The sequence below is a fragment of the Zootoca vivipara genome, chromosome 2 (genome assembly GCF_963506605.1).
Source record: "Zootoca vivipara chromosome 2, rZooViv1.1, whole genome shotgun sequence".
In the NCBI taxonomy this organism is placed as follows: domain Eukaryota; kingdom Metazoa; phylum Chordata; class Lepidosauria; order Squamata; family Lacertidae; genus Zootoca; species Zootoca vivipara.
Genome location: NC_083277.1, coordinates 84097586 through 84121900, shown reverse-complemented (window position 1 = coordinate 84121900; position 24315 = coordinate 84097586). Strand labels below are relative to the sequence as shown.

The 24315-nt window shown below is 46.2% G+C and overlaps 2 protein-coding genes across 5 annotated transcripts in view; both read left to right on the top strand.

The window, feature by feature from the left end:
- The window catches only part of LOC118079954 (epoxide hydrolase 3), a 44047-nt gene extending 27625 nt beyond the window's left edge, over positions 1 to 16422 (top strand). Inside the window, exons 7-8 of the mRNA XM_060271772.1 lie at positions 10260 to 10392; positions 15051 to 16422. Of these exons, the coding sequence (XP_060127755.1) occupies positions 10260 to 10362 (103 nt within the window). The 3' untranslated portion in view covers positions 10363 to 10392; positions 15051 to 16422. The remainder of the gene's footprint in view (positions 1 to 10259; positions 10393 to 15050) is intronic.
- Positions 16423 to 21775: 5353 nt separating this feature from the next.
- Positions 21776 to 24315, top strand: part of NOTCH3 (notch receptor 3) — a 61459-nt gene continuing 58919 nt past the window's right edge. For 2 of the 4 annotated variants that reach the window (XM_035104781.2, XM_035104780.2), the window contains exon 1: positions 21835 to 22079. In XM_035104781.2, the coding sequence (XP_034960672.2) occupies positions 21983 to 22079 (97 nt within the window). In that variant the 5' untranslated portion in view covers positions 21835 to 21982. Of the gene's footprint in view, positions 22080 to 24315 lie in introns of all 4 variants that reach the window. The other 2 variants (XM_035104778.2, XM_035104779.2) reach the window with 2 other exon arrangements.

Sequence of the window (24315 nt, the reverse complement as noted above, 5' to 3'; positions counted from 1 at the left end):
GAGCACTCGCCCGAAGTAGAGCCGAGGAGCGCCGCTTGCACGGAGAACGCAGCCGCGGACTACTCTCCTTGCAGCGAAAGCGCCGGCATAAGCCAAAGAAGTGAAGCTGGTAAAGGAGGAGGAGGAGCGTTTTTTCAAGCCGAAGTGTTGAGGCCGGTGCGGGGCGGGCGCAAGGTTGCAGCCCATGTTAGGCGGCTTCTCCTTTGGTGGCGCTGAGGGGTCGGGTTCGCCTGGCGTTGTAGAGGACCGGGCTGCCCATAAGGTAGCGGTAACGACCCCCTCGGGGCCGAGGAGCTTTTTTGCTTTTGTCCTCTGCGTAATGGTGAAGAGACGCATTGACGCCATACAGTTGAAGCACGCGGCTTCCCTCCCACCCAATCTTGGGAACTGTAGTTTGCAGTGCACAAGCACACACCCGAGCTTCAGTTCCCAGCGCCCTTAACGAACTACAGTTCCCCCAGTTCTTTGGGGGAAGCCGTGTGATTTAAATGTATGGTGTGGGTGTGACCATTAGGAAGCAAGAAGCCCCTGATTCCTATCTAGCAGATGTCGCAAACCCCCTTGTTGTTGTTTAGTCGTGTCCGACTCTTCGTGACCCCGAGGGACCAGAGCAGGCCAGGCACTCCTGTCTTCCAAAATTCAGGAAAACCAGCAGAGTTTTGTGGAACCTTAACGACTTAACAATTTTATTATGGCCTAAAGCTTTTAAGAGCTTCAGTCTACTTCATCAAATAAAAGTGAAGTTCATGAAAACATGATCCACATAAAGCTTAGGCCATAGTAAACTTAAGTCTGTGAAGGTGCCACAAACCTCCTCATTGCTTTTGCTGCAAGAGTCGTACAGCGCAATCCTAACCATTGTCAGAGGTAAATCTGAATTTAGCAGAGCTTACTCTGAAAAGCAGAATTAAGATTGGAGCCTAAAAGGACTACCATTCTGGAAATCAGTACCTTACAGGGTTGTTTGCATGGATGTCAACTGAAACACTTTGCAGATGTTAAGTATTATCACTATTGATGAGATCTCTCAGGAGGTGCTATAAACCACCATCTCCCAGCAGGAAGTGGAACTTGCCCAGATTGGGGAGATACTGAGAGCAATAGCTCAAGACACAAATATGGGGAAACATGAAATCTAATAAAAATGGTTTTTCTGGTGTCTGAACTGTACCAGCCCTATCTGGTAGTTATTTCCTATCCCCCCCTCACTTTCAGAGACTGGGAAGGATAGGATTATCTGTATGGAATAGAAACCCAGGAGGAAGGAGCAAGGAGCTTGCTTTATGAAAGTGAGGCCTTATCTGCTAGCTAGGACTTACCAGGGTTCTTGGGTTGTCATCTGGAGACATTTATTCTGGGCACAAGTAAGCTAATGGCTTTCATGAGAGCTTTGCTGCAACTCTAGGGTGGATATGGGAAGGTGGAGGGGTGGGTGGGAAGGACCTCTCAATGGGGGTCTGGGCTGCAGAATCAGGGGCTCAGATTAAAACACTGAGCGCTCACTCTCTCACACGCACACATACACTCTCATACTGTTTCCATGCCCTGGCAGTGCTCCAGTCTCACACTACAATGGGCTGCTGTTTTCAGTCTTCTGACACAGCTGGCAGCTTGATGAGAACAGCTGGTTGCCTGAAAGGGAATGTGGAGTGGTCCTTGGCTTTAGGTTGGGGGGCCCCCCAATAGGGGCTGAGTGACTGAGCTTCTCCATCTCTCCAGCCTAGCCGTTGTTTTGCACAGAACTGGAGAGGATGGAGAATTGCCCTAGCAAAGCTGTGCTCCCAGCACAGACCTTTATGGTGCGGGGGGAATCAGAGAGAAACATAGGGATCTTGAACAAAAAAAAACTTAACTGGGGGAAAAGGTCTTCCCAGGGCATGGTCTGAGAACGCACAATGCCACCATCTTGCTGAAGTTAACCAGGCCTGGTTCTGTGGAGTGCTTGAATGGGAGAGAGACTGTTTGGGAACCCCATGTACACTGCCTTCAGTTCTGTGATGGAAGAAAAGTGGGACATGTACTAAATAAAATAAATACTTTAAATAAAACTTCCATGTAGAATTCATGGGCATTTAGCAGACTGCTGGACCACTTTTGTTTTCTTTGGCCCTCATTCCAAGGTCTGGTTTTTCTTGCTATGTGGTTGACTTCTTTTTCTCTTGCTTTTCTAAAATTGTATTTATCGTTTAGCAGTAGTTTCTTGCCCTGCAGCGAAGGATTGCTGGTGAGGCTGGTGGGGCCATAACCCTTTGCCAAACCAAGTGGGAGCTAGTGTGGAATATTATGGTGGACAGAATGTTAGAGGTGAGGTGGAGGGGGGAAACTGGGTTGAAATCCCTGTTCAGCCATGAAGTTCATTGGTTCATCCAATTATTTATTACAGTTTGGGGAATGGCTGACACTCAGTGACAGAGTACACAGTTTGCATGCTGAAGATCCCGACTCTACTTCTCAGCATTTTCAGAAAGGTGTGGGAGAACCTCCCGTCTGAAATCATGAAAAGTCACTGCCGGTCAGTGAATTTATTACATTTATATCTCACCTTTCCAACAAGCTCAAAGTGGCATATGTGGTTCCCTCCCTCCTCATTTAATCCTGGCAACAAACCTGTGAAGTAAATAAGGCTAAGAACCAATGACTGGCCCAAGGTCATCCAGTGAGATGCATGGCCAAGTGAGGATTTGAACCCTGGCCACTAACAGACAATTCAAACTGCATTTAACTATTTAAAAGCATTTGTGTGCACCATTTAATATTTTAAAAATCTGCATAATAAAAACACAAATCAGGTTATAAGAACACATAAACATCCAGAATAGAATGAGAGCCATTTTCTCTCAGCCTAACCTACCTTGCAGAGAGATTGTGAACATCAAATGGGATAATATTCTATGTATGCAATTCCATGAGCTGCTTTGAGGTAGGGCGAGGCATAAATCTAATCCCAAGTCAAAATTGTTTAGACTTGTATCCAACAGTTGCATGAGCAGAAGGCAGCTTACACAACTGACCTTTCTTTTCCTCATCTGCCCCCAGAAAAGGTACCTGGAGAGTTAAAGAGGGACCTACCTACTGTACATTGTGGGATGTGTCATATGGGACTGCAGTGGGAGGAAGCTGAAATCTGAAATCAGGTGGACGAGCCCTACATCAGTGAGTGTCGCCTCCAGATTGTCAGGCAAATACCAATAAATTTAGATTTTTCCACTAAAGTGGATTAAAGCGCTCTGGCACCCTAGTGGAAAAAATCCACTTAAAACATGGACTTTTTGCAGTTAAGAAAGTATTACCTTGAAAAGTGTGGGATGACTGATGATTAACAGGTAGATCTATAAACACTGCAAGAGGAAATTGAGGCGAATGCTCATTATTGTATAGCTCACGATAAAGGTAAAGAACCCCTGACAGTTAAGTCCAGTCGTAGACGACTCTGGGTTTGCGGTGCTCATCTTGTTTTACAGGCTGAGAGAGCTGGCGTTTGTCCACAGACAGTTTTTCCGGGTCATTGGCCAACATGACTAAGCCGCTTCTGGCGCAACGGAACACTGAAACCAGAGCAGCGCACGGAAATGCCATTTACCTTCCCGCCGGAGCGGTACCTATTTATCCACTTGCACTTTTGGGCATGCTTTTGAACTGCTAGGTTGGCAGGAGCTGGGACCAAGCAACAGGAGCTCACCCCGTCACAGGGATTCGCACCACCAACCTTCTGATTGGCAAGCCCAAGAGGCTCAGTGGTTTAGACCACAGCACCACCCGTATCCCTTCAATTTTGTATAACCTCCCCTCAAACAAATTGGTATGACTGCTCAATAAAGACCGGACATATAGTCTGAACTCCACATAAACGTTGTGCAAGTGAATCTGGATGAATGCTCAACAAACTGGCTGTGTAGAGAAGTAAAGCACAAGTACTGTGTAGCACCTCTCTTGTTTTCTGACTATTTCTAAACCCAACTTTGAAGCAGGAATGTGAACATTAGAAGAACCTAGGCTGATCAGATGATAGAGATTAAAAAGCTCAGCATCCTGTTTGCCACAGAGGCCAATTAGATGCCCCTGGGAAGCCCTCGAGCAGGACACAAGGGCAATAGCCCTCTCCTGCCAAGGCACACTACCTCTGCCCAGGGAGACAGCATATATTTTACCTAGACAGCCACCGTTGATAGAGTGGGTGCCCAATAGGGCTTCTAGGCTACCCACTTTCTCTGGAATTGACATGCTTTTATTTACTCCATTGTTAAAGGATCCATCAGGGTTGCTGCGAAACTCTTTGCATTTTAGTGTTTTCCCTGTTGCTCTCCTCCTACCTTTTTACAGGCCTGGTTTGTGGTCGGTTTTTCTGACTTTCAGTGCCAACTTTTCATGTCTGGACTAGCAGTTGCTACTGATGCACCTGGTGAGAGGAAGGGTGCATGAGACAGTTTGTGACATGGTTAATGGGGCCTTGCCTTGCTGCCTCTTTTGCCCTACATTTCCAGGGTACAGTACTACCAACACCATCACCAGTCCTGGGCCCAGGAAGGGATTTTGAAAAGGCAAACCTCTGCAAATCAGCTCTCTGGGAATGGGAGAAGGAACAAAGGAAGCCACCTTCGCCCAATTCAAGCCACTGGTCCCACTATCTCAGCACTGTCAACACTGACTGGCAGCAGTTCTCAGACCAGGAATCTTTCCCAGATGCCAGGGATTGAACCTGGGATCTTCTGCATGCAAAGCAGATTCTCCAGCACTGAGCCACAGCCCTTCCTGAATGAAATTGGACCTGGAATCTATGAGTAGGGTTGGGTGGCATGAAGACAAGGCTGTCCCAAGACATTTTGCTGCCTGGGGAAAAGGCGAAGGTGGCGCCTTTCCCCACTCCATGGACAAAAGCCTACCAGACTGGCAGCTGAATCATACTTAAGCACAGCACTCCTAAAAGACCCCAGGGCATATGATAAGGATTTTGTAACTTTGGCCTTTTACCTTACTAGAAGAATGCATGTGAAACACTTTGAGCACTTAGAAAGAGTGTTGAATAAATACTAGAGTGATATAAATCATGTTGTAGCCAAAACATCCAGCAAATACTTAAAGCACGCGGGAAAAAGACTGTGAGTCAGGGGACTCCAGGGTTGCTATATTTCTTATTTTAAAGAGCAGCCTCTCACATTGCTGGAGAACCTGCCTAGAGACCATAACTAACATCTTCTGTTTCTCTGGGTTAAATACCACAGCGCCGGCTTGTGCCTTGTTTTCTCGCTGATACGTGCTCCTACAAGAGGCATTATTCCCACATCTCCTGGCTGCTATGGAGTTAGTAATGTGGGGCTAGATGCAAGTGAGCATGAATACATAGGATTGGAGAGTGAGGTTGTCAGGATAGATCATGGTGTATTGGCTTCACTGTTCACGTGTCTGATCTGGCGGAAGCCTAAGGGGGAAACCCTTGGTCAACAGCTTAAACAGAAGGTATTTTGCGTGGCCTGGTGACTGGCTCCTCCTTTGCACCAGAGAAGCAGGACCGGCCTTTGTTTTCACTAGGAGAAGGGAAAAGACTCAGTTGTTACTCTCCTTCCTATTCTGGGCCCCTCCAAGCTGTTGGGGTGGGAATGTATTCTGCAACATATTGTTGATGCAATAATAGTGCATTCATGGGGCATACCAGTATATACTGCACCGCCTTCCAGTATATAACTCATTCCACTTTTTTTGTGACGCTCCCCCAGTGTTGCTGCCTTACTGCAGTCTGAAGGGACACACTTGCACTATCCTGCAACAAACGTGGGACTCAAAGAAAACCTGGAACATTTGCAGCGTAAAAGCGACAGGATTTCAGCAGGACGTTCCATTCATTGATTAGAAAGGAAGTGTGGCATGACTGTTCTGAAACTTTTACAGGCGTGAATGGTACTGAAACAGGTCACATATGAAGTGCCCTGATCCAATCATGAACATAAATCATAATGAATGCACAATAAAAAAGGAGGCCTGGAAGCCCCTGACCTTCCTCCCACCAGTTCCTCTTCTCTGCCCTCACAATACCAAGCAAAACAAAAAAGGCAGAGAGCAGTGCAGGAAGGTGAGGGAAAGGCAAGCCATAAGGAGGTACCCAAGAAGGCAGTGCTTTTTTTTCTTAAAAAATGTTTAGGGGTACTCTCATTTTCCTACTCATATTGAAATACTGCCCCTCAGTGAGGTCAAACTTAGATTCACAAAAATTTTAGGGGTATGCGTACCCCTGTGTCCCCCCAGAAAAAAGCACTGCAAGAAGGAATTAATGAGAAGGAAAGCGGCCAGTGTATTTTGATAAAATGAAAGTGAGGCAACTATGCCCCAGAGAAAGTTTCTTGAAATAGTTTTTCTCAGTAGAGAAAGGACATCAATGTTTATGTCATCAAACAAGGTATTTTTATTTATTTATTGCTTTATTTATTTCATTTATACATTGCTCATTCAACTAAGTTTTCTGGGCAGTTTAAATATCAATAAAACATACAAAAAATACTCTTACAAGATGTTGGGATGTGAATAGGTGCTAAGAGAGGATATATTTATTAGATATCCTGCCTTCCTCAGTAGAGTGTCATCCCTTTGCAGCTTAAAAGGGAAGCTTAGATAGGCTAGTTTTAGTCTTTTCGTTTTAAGTAATCCAGGATTTTAAATCAGACTGGATTTTCCTGGTTTCCACCCCTTAAAACAATAATCATACAAAGTAGTCTTGTAAAAGATAAAAATAACATTGACTCACTCAGAATACTTGTTGAAGAGTAACAGATACAGCAGCTTTGTACAGGCAGACTTAAAATGGTAATTCAGTCTAGCTTAAAATGTAGTCTGATCTTGGAGCTCAGATATGCAGATGTTCTCACATTGCTGGTTTCGTGAGGAAGAGGGTGTGCCCAGGCAGGTGGGAGAATATATAACTATACAGTGGTACCTCTGGTTATGAACTTAATTCATTCCGGAGGTCCGTTCTTAACCTGAAATCGTTCTTAACCTGAGGTACCACTTTAGCTTATGGGGCCTCCCATTGCCGCCGTGCGATTTCTGTTCTCATCCTGAGGTAAAGTTCTTAACCCGAGGTACTACTTCCGGGTTAGCGGAGTCTGTAACCCGAAGTGTTTGTAACCTGAGGTGTTTGTAACCCGAGGTACCACTGTACCTTCCCCCTGTTATGGCACAGTGGGAATGTCTCTCACAGAGTTCTCTCTAGCAAGTTAACAGGAAACCTCTGTGAGCTTCAGAGCTGTATGTATCTAGCAAAACATGAATTGTCGGTTTGACTGCACTTTAAGTATCCCACACAAGAATCAACAAAAAAGTCACAAATCAGAAAGCTCAGGAACAACCCCCCCCCCAAATTAAAACCAGCACCTAAAACAATTTAAAACCAGCATAAAACACAGCAAGGGGGAGCTTGATGTGAAACCAGGAGCACCCAAAGAATATGTCATTAAAAGACCTGTGTTCACCTGTTATCTTAATAATAAAATAGATGCCCCAATTCTGCCACCTCAAATAGCCAGTGGCTGTACATTATCTCAGGTTAAGGCCACTTCTGTGGAGAAGAAAATGTCACAGTGCAGGGCTGTAAGAGCTTGGTGCCTCCTTCCTGCTGGAGGAAAAGAGTTTGCTTGTGATTGAGGCCTCCAAAGGGCATGGGAATTTGATGTTCAGGGAAAACGGGCAGGACAAGCAGTTATGTAGCATAAGCCTGTGGGTTGTGGGGGGTATAGGATTGAGGCACAAATAAAAAAGGTAGCTGCAGAGAGCATGAGGAATACAATGGAAGATTAGAAAGGCAATGGAAATCCTGGTTATCCTTCTGTTAAGCGTAGCTGGAGAAGGGTGTGTCTCACCCACAACAGGAATCTCTAAAAGCAAAGGAGTTGCAATGAACGGGTGGTTTTTTTGGCCTTCCCTTGACTTTCCCCAGGCAGATAAGTGCATGTCCTGTGGAAGGGACAAAGACTTAACATCTTGCAGCTGTGCCCACATTATGCTGTTCTTTCCCACTGTGTATGTGTGTGGACAAGGAGTCTGTTTTCCTGTGTGTAGCAGAGAGAGAGATAAGAAGCAGTGCCTGCTTACAAGACAGCACAATTCAAAGGGTCAGCTGTGGGCTGAGAGAATTCTCCAGCTGCTTATTTATGCAGCCAAAGTGGCACTATCTTCCACAAGAGGAAAGTATTGATAGACTCAAGGCTGGGCTTGGGAAGAAAGATGTCTTAAAAAATAAGCAACAGACACTGTGTGATAAAAGCAACAGAAGCACCACTGCAGAACCATAACATAATAGAACCAGGGCGGTGGGCAGTGGGATACTGAATCTGAATAGCAGGCTGGACCCACATGTGGCCCATCTCTGCGGACTCATTTTGGCGGTTGGGTGGTGCTACTCATCTGTCACTCGGTTGATGTCATATGATCAAATGATGCCAGGCAATTGCACTTCGAAGGAAGAATGATGATCTCATGCAAATTTCAGCTGCGAAAACCAAATCTCCTGCCACTTTCTCTGCTGAAAGTGGGGCTTGCTTTCAGTGTTGAATTCGGCACCGACAGCAAGCCCAGCTCGTGGCAGGCGTTGACTGCAATCAGGAACTTCAGTGCTGAAGTGAAAACTGATCCGAGTGCGTCTTTTATTCGGTGCCAGATTTAAAACACCAAATGCAAGCGCTGCTTTCTGACTGATCCTTTGCTGCTGTGTCTGTATCTGCCTCACACCTCATGGTGTATGACATCAGGTGTAGGGCAACTGGGAGAGGTTTGGGGGAAGAAGCCTCATGGGTCAATGGGACCCCTGGTGGGCCTAATTAGGCCTGCAGACTAGAAATTTCTTGCCCGTGTTTTCGAGTAATGTGACCAATTCAGGCATGTAAGGTAGACACCTTGTTTCTCCACGCAGTCCCATCCTCCACGCATCTGCAGATAGGCTTGGCCCATGTTACATCCTCAATGCCATCATGGGCATGCAGAGAAAATCAGGATAGCTTTGTAATCCAGACAAATTACACTGAGGAGGATGGTTGTATGATTTGGAAGGGCTGTATCTAGTTCTATCTCTACAGGATATCCTTTATTTGGAGGCCAAAACTACACCACAAGCAGTTTCATGATTCTTGTTGTTGGTTTTTTAAATGAAATAAAATAAATGAGTAGGTTGAAATAAAAGTAAGTTGAAATTGGGAGTGGAAGACTAGTGATGTGAAGGGGTTTGCGTGTCTATGTGCTTGTGTGTTACTTAATCCTTTCCCTTTCTTTCCCCTTCCTGACTGCTCAAGGTCACCTGTTCCAAGCTGTTTTCAACCCAGTTAGGGAAAAGATAAAGGGTTGAGTGTCTTTTCCTTTACTGGGAGAAAAGCACTGGGATGATTTTCATTTTGAGTTGACAAATGGCAGGAAAGAAACGATTTATTAGTCCCTCCTTTCTTATCCCATTCAGTCGTTCCTTTTAGGTTTTTTTTAAAAATAAAAGCCAAAAGGAAGAAACACAAAAGTGTGCATCATGTATGGTTTGGCTAAAGCACCCCCCTTAGAGGTCTGCTCAACATTTCCTCGAGATTCCACAACCTCCAGACAACTTATTTCATGCCTCAACTTCTTTTATTGTTATTGTTCCTATATTTAATGTCAAGTCTGCAGAACGTTTCCGTGAGCTGCTCTGGTTCGCCAGAAGCGGCTTAGTCATGCTGGCCACATGACCGAGAAAAACTGTCTGTGGACAAATGCCAGCTCCCTCGGCCTATAGAGCAAGATGAGCGCCACAACCCCAGAGTCGTCCACGACTGGACCTAATGTTCAGTGTACCTTTTACCTTTACTGCACAACTTGGTTTTCCAGTAAGCTAAACACACCCCACTAGAAATGACAAGCATGTGGCAGGTGGTTGTAATCCCAGGAAAGCAACAAAAAACATGAGATTTCTTGGTGAGCCCCATATATGTCTGGCAAGGGGTATGTGGCATGGTGGGTAACCATGTGGTTAGAATGTTGGCTCAAATCCCCACTCAGCCACAAAGTTCACTGCATGATATTGATCCTGACCTACCTTACAAGACTGTTGACAGGGTAAAAAGGGAGGGGGGAACCATGGACGCCACCCCACCCCATGCACCTTGGAGGAAAAGAGGGGTATAAATGTAATGAATAAATTAAATAAATAAATACTTAGAAACTCTTGGTTCTTGTGGATAGCAGGAATTGCCCTACTTTGTTTAGAGATACCTTTAAAACATGTGAAAAATATAAGCACATTTCTTTCGCACCCCTAGAAATCCATCATTTAAACCTGAGGTGGCTAACCTGTGTCCGTCTGATGCTGTTGGGCTATGGCTCCTATCATCCCTGACTATCGACCATCCTGACTGGGGCTGATGCAAATTGGAGCCAAACAACTTCTGGAGGGTCACAGGTTCCCCATCCCCTGGTCTGAACTTCTCCAGCCTTAGGACAGACCAATATATTATAAGGGAAGTGCAAGGTTTCAAACCCATCACCCTATTGGGTGGGTGAGGGCATCTGCAGATGATTAGTGAGCAAGAGGGGAGATGCTTTAATCATCCTCCAAATTCTAACTCTCCCTTGCAAATAGCCCCTCCCTAGTTTTTTAACTTTAAAAAAAATCATTTCCCTGAAAACAGAAATAAGCCTGGTTAGGGAGATAAATATCCTTGGGGGTGGGGTGTTTGCTGAGGAGAATAGGGGGAAGGATTCAGCTTCTTCCTGCTGCCCACTAAATTCGCCCGCAAGTCCTTCCCCTTGCCCACACATCATCTTGGCAACTTACAGTTTGCCAAGATAATGTGTAGTTCCAACCTCCCTCCAGATAGATTACATCCTGATGGATTGCCTTCTGTGGTGAACTGGACAAAGGAATTCATCCCAAGATTTAGAATCCTGCTTCCTTTGACAGTTAGCAGAGTGGTCAGTCTATCCCTGTGTGCTTTGCCAAATTGTAGGTAAGTTATCTTGCCACTAAACTGCCATTGATTTGGGAAAGAGTTGAATAGCTTCATGCTGGTATGCATGCTGGAAGTGGAGGGGAGGGATTCAGGCTTTGCTTGGGCTAGAAGCCAGGCGTGGTGGGGAGGGGAGTGCATCTAAAGTTGAAAGATGCATCTTTTTCATCCATGTCGAAATGGGAAACAGCTGCAGTGGCTCCAGCCAAAACCCTGCTGAGCTGGGACCACCATGTGGGGGAGAGGGTGTTAGATGCAATACCAGGCATGAGGAGAACTTGAATGGGGCCTCGAAAACTTCCCTGCCTCAAGTCTGCTGGAAACTGTTGACAAAGCCTCTTTCGTTACCACCAGGTCTTGCTTGGGGCTAAGTGTCATTCAGGGTGAGTCCTAGCACCTATTTTTGCAAGGCTAGGACTCACTCCTGGAGGATGGGAAGCAAATCACAGAGGGTTCCTGGTCATGGACAAAGTGTCCTGTCTCCCCAATATGAAGAGCTGAACCACAAATACTTTGTGATTAGAAAGTTGAAGGGGTTCCCCCTCTCCAGAGATGGGCTTTTAGGCAGGTTTGGGTTCCTATATATATATATATATATATATATATATATATATATATATATATATATATATATATATATAATATATATATATCGGGGCATGTGCGCACATGCACACAAGCAGACTTGAGTACGGCTTGTACCTGACTCACTTGTTTTGAGCACTTAGAGGAACCTGTTCATGGTCTCGGTCTGCCTCCTTCATGTACTCTAGCCATGATAACCTGCCACACCCATGCTGAGGCCTGCCCAGGCTTGTTACTGCTGTGACCAGACCCTCTTATCCACAAGTGCCTGCCCTTTGGAGTCCTCCTAGGTACTCCACACACAAACTCAGGTGTTCATGTTCTCATTCTCTATGCCATTTCCAGCCATGATAGGTGCTCCCCCCCCCACACTCCCTGCACTCCCATCCTCCATGGAGAAGCTGGTCGCTTGTTGGTACAAATGGCAAAGAAAATAAACAGATGCATCTGAGCTGGAGGCCTGGGGAAGCAGAGGGCAGCAACTGGGCTGGAAAGAAGCAGCGAGAGAAGGCAGTAACACAAGTAGATGACAGGTCTTCCCAAAATTCTCAGAATGCTGCATGACCATCTTGAGTTCAGTGATGACTATGTGCTATAAAACAAGGACTCCATCAATTTTGACCTGCTTCTGCTCACTTTTAACCACTGAAGGAAAAGAATTATGGGTCGGTTGGTTTACACAGCTAGGAATTCAGGAGGTGAGATTGATGGGAGAGGCTGCCAATGATCTCAAGAGCCTGGAAGGAGCCGAAAGGGAAGGGTGCCCCCTGAGGCTGGTCAGCATATGCAGCTCATGCTATAGCAGCAGGGTGTCGAGGGAGAGGATGTGGGTTTGCCCAGGACAAAAGCTGGCACTGGTGGCCATTATGGAACACCTGCCGTAAGGAAGGGCAGCAAGGTAAAGCTGGGCACCTTTACATTGTGTATTCTCCTGTGCTTTTGTACATCCTCTTCTGTGAAGCTTTGAATATAGAATCTGGCAGAGGGCTGGGATTCCAGAGAATCAGCTTTCAGTTTAAAAATGTTTCTAGCCTTCATGATTGCGAAGGGAAAAAAGGAATGCCTGCTAAAAGCTCAGGGAGGTAGGAGAGTTTTGATGGCATTTCTGAATAGCCACAGCTCCCTAAAGCCTCTGCCATGTGCCTGCATTGCCCACTCCATGCTTCTTCCCTGCCGCAAGAGGTTGAAAGGGTTTTTTGGTGTGTGTTTTTTGCAATAATCCAAGCATTGCAATCAAAATAAACAAGTATGCAAATAAAGTAACTATGTAAACTTTATTGATATACACAATATATCACAAATGTACAATAAGAATAAACTTAGAATCATAGAGTTGGAAGAGACCACAAGGGCCATCCAGTCCAACCCCCTGCCAAGCAGGAAACACAATCAAAGCATTCTTGACATATGCCTGTCAAGCCTCTTCTTGGATTGATAGTTGGAATTTTTTCCACTGCTTTTCCTTTCCCCTGAAGAAAATTCTATGTTGTTTTAAGTTCATTAGCAACTGAATGGATCCTAATTGCAAATAACTATCAGGCAAACTTGGCAATTTCAAAGTTTTTAGCTTTGCTTACTAAATACAAGTGAAATAAACATGTCATAGAATCATAGAATCATAGAGTTGGAAGAGACCACAAGGGCCATCTAGTCCAACCCCCTGCCAAGCTGGAAACACCATCAAAGCATTCCTGACAGATGGCCATCAAGCCTCTGCTTAAAGACCTTCCAAAGAAGGAGACTCCACCACACTCCTTGGTAGCAAATTCCACTGTTGAACAGCCCTTACTGTCAGGAAGTTCTTCCTAATGTTTAGGTGGAAGCTTCTTTCTTGAGGTTTGAATCCATTGCTCCGTGTCCACTTCTCTGGAGCAGCAGAAAACAACAACCTTTCTCCCTCCTCTATATGACATCCTTTTATATATTTGAACATGGCTATCATATCACCCCTTAACCTTCTCTTCTCCAAACTAAACATGCCCAGCTCCCTAAGCCGTTCCTCATAAGGCATCGTTTCCAGGTCTTTGACCATTTTGGTTGCCCTCTTCTGGACACGTTCCAGCTTGTCAGTATCCTCCTTGAACTGTGGTGCCCAGAACTGGACACAGTACTCCAGGTGAGGTCTGACCAGAGCAGAATACAGTGGTACTATTACTTCCCTTGAATCTGAACTTGGTTCAGAATTTGTATTTTTAGAGTCACACCATGTACAGTAACGTCTTAAATCACTCCAGTGTATACCAGATGAATGGTCTGCCAAGGAGCCCAGTTCAAGCCCAATAGCTTATACAGTATGCTGACAAACAACTTCTCTACTATCTCAGCAGTAAGCACATGCCAGCTTCACTATGCGAAACACACTCACACCAAAATAAAAACTTAGCATGATGGGTGTAGATAAAGCCTAAAGGTTACCAAGTCCAATTTCTTGCTCTAATTTTCTAAGAGATAGCGTGAAACTGTCTTTCCACCTTGGAATCCTGCTTAGTGGTAACAAGTACATCTTTGGTTTGAATCCTCAGGGTGGACCTTCCTTGCGTCACTGAGCTATCACAACCATTTCTTATTAATTTAGGGTTAGAGAGCAAGACTTTGATACCTGTTTGACTCCAACATCTTTCTCTTTACAATTTGTGTGTCATGCAGAGAGAAAAAGAAAAAGAAAGACACACACTTGTGCCCATAGCATATGAGAAATGAACATTAGCTAGATTAACAAATTTTTAATTTGTATTCCGCCTTCCCATCTTGCTGTACTTAAGGTGGTTTCTAACCCACAGAAATTACAACACAATTTTATTATATATATTTATGTGCCAAAAGGGAACATTGTAGATGTTCTCTTTTGACTACGTATATGTTGGCTGCTAAACCACTCTGGAAATTGTAGCTCTGTCAGTCTCCTAACAACTCTCATTACTCTTAACAAAGTACCATTCCCAGGATTCTTTGGGGGGGAAACCATTATTGTTCAAAGTGCTACAGAATCATAGAATTGTCTAGTCCAACTCTGCAATGCAGGAAACATTTGCCCAACGTGGGGCTCAAACACATGACCCTGAGATTAAGAGACCCATGCTCTACTGAGTGAGCTATCCTCAGGTGTGATACTGCTTTAACTGCACAGTGCAGATGGAGCCTGGGTTACATGTACCAATGGTCTGACTGGGTATAAGGCAGCTTTCCATGTTCCAAACATGTAAGGCAAAACAAAAGCCTGTTCAGCTGACAATGTTCATTCTTGTCTTGGGCCTGGAGGCAGGAAGATCAAAGCAAATTTAGGCTTGCATCTGGGCTTGCAGAGAATAAAACTTGTGAAGCAACCAAACAAAAACAAAACCACCTTGCAAAACACAGAAGGTTAATTCAGGGATCCCCAGTGCCAGCGCATTAACATTCAATATCCATCCTTGTGGTGATTGTGGTGGGCCAGATTGTGAATGGTGGAATGCCTAAGGAATGAATGTATGGAGTGGCACTGCCACCTTCTTTAAACTTGCCCCTTTCCTGTGCCTTTAGCAGCAGCATGACATGCAGAACAACAAGCGTCAGAAAACTAACATCATGGAAAGAAAGGGACCGTGAAAGTTTCACCTGCAGTTTCGAGTGTGCTCAACAGCTATTAAAAGTACAGAAACAGCACCACAGTAAAATAAGGTGGCAACCTTTATCTGCAGGGTTATGATGGAAAAACTTGAACCTGACAACTGCCTACACATATTCAGGAAGGCTCACTTCCTAAGCTTGAGAACCACTTTCCTAATATTGTGATGTTATCTTGCAACTCTTCACAGCCAGCATCCAGCTTAATTGGAAATACTTTCTGTTTCCAGTTTTGGCTACTTCTATGACCAGCAGTCTTTTCCAGGATTGTGAACAATACATTCTGCTTCCACATGGAAATGTGTAACACCCGAAAATCTAATTTGTCTTGCCTGTGATTTCACCAGTTCTATGACTGATCAGTGCCTGCAGGTCTCTCTCATAGTTTGACCTTTCAAACTGAATAGGTAATAGCAGGTAGCCAAACTATTTATTGTAGTCACTGGACACATGACCTTTAACTTTTTATACTACAAGCTTATGCTTGTAGTATACTCAGAAGGAAGTCTCACTGAGTACAATGGGACGTACTCCCAAGTAAGTGTGTTAGAAGACTGCAGCATTAGGGTCATTCACAGTGTTTTTGTGTGCTCAAGAGAGAGTGCAAGTGCAGTAATGGAAGATTGCACAAGAAGAAATATCACAGTCTGTAGCACGGTTTGTTGTAGTGCAGCACCACTTCCCAGTTTGTGTGTGAGCTTGCACTATTTAAAGAGGAACAAGGGTTCCACTTATTGGTTTGTCTGCACAGACTTCCCATGCCTCTTCCCGTATTGTTGAGTTTTCACCTTTCTCTCTACTGTGTTCTCTTTAGGGCCAATTCACACAATATCCAGAAAATAAGTTTGCTACTTGTCTGCCACTGGACGTCTCCCAGTGCTCTTTGTAATTACTGTAGTGAAGTGTGGAAACATAGTGTCTTCCTTTCTAACATCAATGGGTTTTGCTGGGAGGCACTTAGTAGAAAAATGGAAAACTCTTGCCCCAATCTTGCCCCGATAAAGCTGAAAACCTGTACACACTTAACTGAAGTAAGCCCATTGAATTCAGTGAGGTTTACTTCTGAGTAGACATTACAGGACTGCACTGCAAGTGTGAAATGGCTCTCACTAATTTCTTTCAGCAGAAGTTAAATCCTGCCTACATCATGATACCAGGGCCCAACATCTCCTTTTGAAGTTCCACCTCCCTTTTTCTGCCACACCACACTTGGGAGTGTCTTTGGCTGCCCAGGTGCACACCACTATTCATTGAGAAAATAAACATATGAGGCAGAACTGTTGTTGTTGTTGTTTAGTCGTGTCCGACTCTTCATGACCCCATGGACCAGAGCACGCCGGGCACTCCTGTCTTCCACTGCCTTCTGCAGTTTGGTCAGAACTGTAGGGAGTAGAAATTGCAAATGTATGGAATCTCTGTAAATTGCTTAGTATAGAGACGATGCAAGGCAAAATGGAATTGACTAATGGTGCATTCTTTTACATGTCAACTCAGAAGTCAGTGCTTGGTGGTGGGCATACTGGGACTGCAACCTCGCTGTTGATCAGGATGCACCTTAAGGCCACCCCTTTTATTTTATCCAAGGCCTATGACGCCAGACAATTCGATCTGTATAATTTTGCAATCTCCATTTGGAATATTGATCTCAGCATTTCAAATTCTCAGCTTTATGACATCAGCAAATTCCACCAACACATTCCTGATTCTATTGCCAAGGTTGCTAGCAGACATGGGGTGAAATTTGTGTCCCATGAGACAGGGAACCACAGTAATGATCTCTCTCTGCTCCTAGCCTAATTTATGTCACTTCTACAGATTATCTGGTAGCAAACAACTTGTTAAACAAAAACAGCAACTGAGTTTTTAAGTATTTTCTGTCATTGATCAGTGGTGGCCTTTTTTGACAAAAACATATGGTAAACAGCTAGCTTCTAACTTAAATTTTGATGTGTTGTTCCTCCTGATTTTCGCCCATTCAAAGGGCCCCTAATTAAAGCAGCACATGTTCTTTCTACTCTTCTTATAATTCATTGTGTGGGGGGGGGGCAGGGGCAGAGAAACAGGGACCTGCACAGAGTCACACAAACACAGCAAAGTCAGGAGCTGCATTGCTCACGAATACAAACCTGTGAGAAGTGATTTCACACAGTGGCAACATGTGACTTGCATTCCCTTACTAAGAAGGTACCCTTCTCAGACGGGTTCTTGGCTTTGAGAACTGGCTCCTGTGACCAAGCCTCTGCACTTTCTGCAATCCCACACGGTATTAATTCAAGGTGCAGCGAACACTGTAATTCTTTGCTGAAATGCCCTCTCCCCCCCCCCACTGCATGTTCACCATATTATTGTTTTAAATGGGTTGTTAGCCACCTCTAACTGAGATGGGTGGGATAAAAATCACTTAAAGGAATACAAGCATTTTACTGCACTGTTACCAACAACCTTCCAAGCTAAAGGATCTAGATCAGGCATAGGCAACCTTGGCTCTCCAGATGTTTTGGAACTACAACCCCCACAATCCCTGACCACTGGCCCTGTTAGCTAGGTATCATGGGAGTTGTAGTTCCAAAACATCTGGAGAGCCAAGGTTGCCTATGCCTGATCTAGATCTAGGGATGCAGTGAAGCCGCTGCCCAGTTACTACAGCGTGAGTCCCAAGTTAGCCTGGATGTACAGGTGAACCTCAGAAAATTAGAATATCATCGAAAAGTGCATTTATTTCAGTAATGCAACTTTTTATATTTTATTTAATTTTTACAAATGATTTCTGTTGGAAATTCCACAGTAATAAAACAAATAGTTACAATTAAAAACAACAACACATCACTATTACTTTTCATTAATTACATTCCATTTATAATTGACTCGCCTAACAACAAATAATTACAATTACAACAAATAAAGGCTTGACATATCTTGCTTTGCATGTCATGCATCTATCTCATACATTGGTTTCAGCTTTTAAGTTGCATTACTGAAATAAATGCACTTTTCGACGATATTCTAATTTCCTGAGTTTCACCTGTAAATAGTATGTAGCAAGTGGGACCCTACAACAAAATGTTGCCGGGTACCCGCTGTGTGCATGTGTGGTCACCCCACCCCCAAAATAGATGGGCACTGCCATTCAAATGGTGTGTGTATGCTGCGTCTTGTAGTCAATTATTCAATTCAAGTTGGCACCCCTGCTGCCTACCCTGATCCTTTTGAGTGGCAATAACAGGGACTGAAGCTGGGGCCTTCTGCTTATGCTCTACCATGAAGCTAGGGCCCACTCCATTTTGTTGGTGCTAAAATTTACATGCTAACTAGCAGTTACAGGGCAGAAGCAGAGCAGAAGCAATATCCACTCAGCCTCAATTTTGTCTGATTTTGAAAAATTAATGTAACGAGGATAAAAACAATGCTGCCATTTTGAATTGCAGGGCAAGGATTTCTGATTCCCAGTTCTTTAACAACAAACACCCCAGCAGATAATTAAGAAATTGGGGGAGGGGTGTGTCCAACTAGGAGTGGGCTTTTGTGTGGAAAGCCTGTGAGCTTAGTTCACGTTTGGTACTCAGAACAAATTCCTGGTTTCAGAATTATTTACTTCTAAATGTGTGTCTTTTCTATCTAGCTCTGGTTGGTGGATCTTGGAATTTCCAATAACAAGCAAAGTAGATCCCATATGCCTGAAGTCTGCTAGCCCCTGTTGTAAGGGATGGGAGAAAGGGAGACGTACCGGTAATGGTGCCTGGATTGTAATGCAGGGCTTGGGGAGGGTTAGGCTAGGGCCTAGTTTCAGGGTCTAGCTGTGGGTCAAGAGTCCCAGCAATGAGGGAGGATGTGTGATCTGTTGCTTCTCTTCCCCTCGGAGAGAGCCTTGGCAAAAGATGAGTGAGAACCGTGTGTGCAGAGTGGCAGCCTGAACATTCCTCAAAGTCCCTGGCCCCAGATCTCTGCTCATTCCTATGGAAGGCAGCCAGGCAGCCAGATGTGAGTTAGTTGCCTCTAGCAGGGAATGGGCCTGGCTCGCTCAGACTGGTTCCACCGCTCCTCAGACTTGAGCACCAAACACTCCTGTCCTTAGCCCACTGGCACAGAGGATTTAAGCAGACAGACATGACAGATGGAAGCGAGACAATTACTAAGGCTGAAAGCTTCCAAACTCTGCAAGCAGAAGCAAAATGCCCTACTTTTATTAAGAGCGTCCAATGTGTTGTGCGAGATTTTAATTTACACAAGAATTGAACAAAGCAAACATCCTGTGCCTGAGGAAGCGTGCTACAAAACTCAAAAGCTCATACCGCACATGTTGTGAATCTTGGTTCGCTCTAACCGTAGTACTGCAGTCACTTTATAGACCTGCGCCTTGGATTTTTCGGACCCTTAATGAGGATTCAGAGCTAAATTTTCATAAGGTGTAGAAGTATGTTTAAGCTGTCCATGTGTTAATGTACATGAGCCATTTGGAACACCTGACTTGCTATACTACTAATTGCTTGATGATGATGATGATGATGATTTCTGCTATGGCTATGGGCAGGTCCTGTAGACCTTAGGCCAGCAAGCAAGAGCAGGAAGCTGATGATAGAAACTGAGTTTGCCCATGGCTAAGGAGGGGAGGCTTCTCCTCTGATGTGTAGCTGCTTTGTCATCATAGCACTCAGAAGTCTCAGTCTAGATGTGCTGGTCTTCTTGCTGCTGTGAACCAAGGCAGGGACATCATTTGCATGGCCAGAGTATGGAAGAGGAAAGCCAAAGAAGCTGACTAATTCATGTGAGGTCACACAGAGTGTTGGTGGTAGAGCAGGGAGACAAGCCCTCTTTTGAAAAAATTGACTGATTCATCTAACATAGTCAAACTGAGCATAAAGGAGACTGAAAGGGACCAAATGTGCTGTGTTATCCTGTCCCACTGGAGACCAGGGCTGCCTACACACCAGACAATTAAAGCACATTCCCCCAAAGAATCCTGGCAACTGTAGTTTACCACTCAATTCCCAGCACCCTTAATAAACTACAGTTCCCAGGGTTCTTTGGGTTTTACATGTATGATGTGTACACAGCCCAGGATTATGTTCCACTCTACCCATTTTTGTATGAATGCTAGTCTCTTGATAGAAGATTCTGTGTTCCGATTATCTTCCAAGTCATTGGCATATCTAGTCCTTTTAATGGTCTTGTGTTATCCCTTTGATCCACATACTGTGGCAATGAGTTCCAGTTGCATGAAAACAGCCTTTTGTTCACTTTTAAGCTTGGTAAACCCTTCTCTTTTTTGATAGCTGTTACTTGAACTGAACAGGCAATCCACATGCCCATCAATTGAGCTAGAACCATTATAATAGTCTTACCCCCCCAGGATTTCATGTCATTACTGTATCCCATCAAAAGGCTGCACACATTTTGAACAACAGCAGCATCATAATGCCAGAGTTCTTGGGCCCAGTTTGAAGATTCAGCTTTGGAAAATGATGTGATGCAGCACAGTCTCTACACAAATCTGGAACCCACTAGGACAGTGGTTCCTAATTAAGGGTATGGGGACCCCTGGGGGTCCGCATGATGCACCCAAGAGGTCCACAGCCCCTTAAGTTGCCTCTCCCCCAACTAAATTTTTGCAATTTTCGCATGGTAATATCACAAATTTTATGGTGTTTTTTTAAAGGTGTACCTAAAACCCTTTGGTTGTTAGATGCTGCCCCACATTTTGTTCAAAAATTGCTTTGCAGATAACCAGAGAGTTATCAAAATTTTCACAAATGGGGAGGGGGGCTTAGTAATTAGCTAATTGGGAACCACTGCATTAGGATGTTAAATGCTCTTCTCCCTCTGCCCCCACCCTCGCTCCTTAGTCGTCAAAGATTTGCGTAGCAAACATCAAGCTCTTTGCCCATTTCGAGGATCCAGAAATAAGAAATTTCTGGAAAGGCGTTTAGACTTTCCTTTGTGCCTCCCCTCCGCCCTAGCCCAGCTACACGGCCCGGCTCCTGGGTTTGTGCCATTGGAAACAAGCAGACGTTGCTCTGGGCTGCTGCTGCTGCTGCCTCCACCCCTCATCGTGGGGGAAGGATGGAAACTTCCCCCTCTCCTTGGGGAATTGGGACGTTCAAGAAAACAGCAACTTTTTTGGTCACGTTTGGAGAGAGTTCGCGGGAGAGTTCGTGTGTGGGAAAATGCGAGGAGGCCTGGTGGCTCAACAGTGCCTAGCCCGAGCCAAGCCTTCCACGGCAGTTTCCCCCTTCCTCTCTTCCCCATCGCCTGCAGCCCCCCCCCGAAATCCTAAAAATAATCCGCCTCGCTGGGCCGAGACCCAGCAACCCCACATTGGCCTTGGCTGCCAAAGGAGCAACCCACAAGCTTTCCCGCCCCACCGCTTCCCGAGAGGCGCCCAGATGTGCGCCTAAAGGGAGGGGGCAACTTCGGGAGAGACCCATCCCGCCAAAGTCGATCCCACCGAGGAGAGCGAGAGAGAGCGCATCTCCTCGCCTGCGGGATCCTGCGCGGCGCCACGCTGCCCTCCCTCTCTCCTTTCCGCACAGACTCCCCTCTCCCTGCGCCCCATCCTCGCCCGGGCTGTAGGGGCCGGTGGGGGGTGGTGAGTAGGGGGGTGGCGAGAGAGAAGGAGGGAGCGTGGGAGCCGAGCCGAGCCAGGCCAGGCGGGCTGGGTGCGGACCCCGCCCCCGGGCAGCGGGGTCGCCCCGCCCCTCTCGCACTCCGAGAAGTTTCCCAGGGTCCGGGAACTAGGAGGAGGCGCCGCCGCCGCTGCCGCCGCCGCGCTTTCGGTGTCCTGGTGTCTGGCTGGAGCCTCAGCGCGGCCCCTTCCATGGATCTATAGGGCGGCAGCAGGACTTTAGGGGGGAATGGGCTTGGCGTCCCGGCGCGGGGCCCCGTGGCGGGCATGGCTGGGCTGCAGGCTTTTGGGCATCGCTCTGCTGGCGCGCCTAACACTGGGAGCAGGTAAGGAGGACCTCGGGGTGGCTGGGGGGTGTCGGGGGGACGGGGACGGGATACAGTGCGCTCGCCCCTTCGGCTTCGTTAAGCCTAGCATGGGTGGGAAGAGAGCCCTCCCCGCTTCGGCCGGGCTCGATCATGGCCTCTTCGTTTCCTCTTTTCAAACTTTTCAAGCAACTTCGCCGGAGCCTCTCTGAGTCCCCTTGGCGCTCCTCGGTGCCTTGAGCCGCCATCTCCCTCCCTCCAGTCCGGGCAGCGAGTGGGGGGACCCTGAAGTTATTTTTCTTGTTCCCGGCTAGATCCGCGTCCTTTTCTCTTTCTCTTCCGCACCCCCCACCCCACGCCAGAAGAAGGGGAGGGAAGGGGAAAGGGTTACGGAACGGGCCACAAAGAAAATAAATGATCGTTGTTTAATTACCGATTGTGTGAAGGGGAGGGAGCGATTAGGCTGGATTGGCGGGCGGGTGGGGGGTGCTAATTCGCCGGCACTGATTTGAGCTGCGGGGAAACAATCTTGCACTTTTTATTTACTTGAAGTAAACTTTCTCGGCAGCCAGTTTAAGCTTCCCAGCCCGGAGCGACTGGAAAAACCGGAGCGTGGATTTCGGATCTGGCTTCTCTCGGTCTCCGCTGTAGCCGTCGCTCTCTGTTTCTCTTTCTTCTGCTCCTTGCAAAGCAAATCTTGCTCGGGCAGGCTGGCGAAGGGAGAAGCTTTCAATTTTCTATGGTATCCCATTGAGGTTTTATTGAACCGGGTATGCTGTGGAGTTTGGTTCTGCCAAAGCCTGAAGTTTGTGCAAGAACGTAAAGGAGGAAATAAATGTTTGGTTTAACACGCCTGTTGTGCAGACATGCAAATGCATTTGGTAAACAGCATGGATTGAGAATTTAGTGCACTTGATTGTGCAACTGGTGTATGTGAGCTTGTCTGTGAATGCGCACATGATCGTATGTTTAAAAACGCATAAAATGCATTGCATGTGCAAGGCACACTCGTCCTCTCTTTCTCATGGAATATATGTAAGAGGTACATACATGAACTTATATTAGTGTAGCAAGCTTGTGTGCTGGTGTGTGTATGTGTGTGTGAAATGATTTGCTGGTAAGTGGGGTGGTTGTGGGTAAAGGGGCGACACCCACACCTCCCTTTTTCTCCTTTGGGATTGTCATGAAATGGCCTCCTTGGAAGGCTTTACACCCACACTGACATTGAATTTGATAGAGCTTTTGTTGCTGCGCATTGTGTGTACAGGATAGCAAAGGGAAGGGTGTTGATGATCTGGGCAGATGTAGTAGCAGCTGTCGTCCCCTCGCCCGCCCTCCCCTTTCACATTCTGCTGGATGCACAAACTTTTATTGTTGCTGCATGGCATGGCACCGTTGTTTCCGACCCAAAGGAGCTAAGTCTGTGGCTGGCTTCGAAGTTGCAGATCCCTGACTGTGAAACTGGAAACTCATCTTGGAGCCATGCTAGGGAGTGCACAGCTCAGCAACTGGGCCAGCCAGTTCCCATGCTTCTGGGGAGTTGCAGTGGCTCAGTCTGCTTTGAAACTCTCTTCCCCCCCCCACCCCCACCAAGCCGGCTTTTCCCTCATTTGTGTGCTTGGGAATATACAGTGATGCAAACGGGAGATAAGATGATTTAATTGGGTGTCGTGCAGTGACTTGCTTGCCCTGTGAAACGTGCAGCAGTATGCCAGGGATGAGATAATTGCAGCGAAAGGTAAATAGAACGTGGGGCTATTATTCAGCCTGGGTTTCACTCTCCCATGAAGCCACCTGACTGGTTTGGGGAAGCCGGCCTTGCTTATTAGAACGCTCCCGGCCAGCTGGTGCTCCAGTGCGTGGGAATGTGCGGCTCGTCCAACACAGGAGGCCGGGGGTGCTGTGGATTGTGGGTGCCCGGGAATATGAATCCCCTCCTCCCCTCCCCGCCAGCTTGCTGCTTGGCTGGACATAGAAAGGGCATTGTTCTTGGTTGAGCAACTCCACCGCAGTGCTGCCGAAGCCCTGGCGGTCTTGCGCCAGACAAGGGCTCCGAGCTGCTGTTTTGAGCCACACGGGAACATTTCTAATGGCTCTAGAGAATTCAAAATGGTGCAAAAGGCACTGGGACCCCTGTCCTTAAGCTTTCCCAGAACAGCATCTGAAGGGCCTCAAAGAGTAGGAGGTTCAGGGCGAGGGGCCAACTCTGGTTGAGTGTTCTGAGTTTGAATTGGCAGGGTGCTGTCTTTTTTTCTTC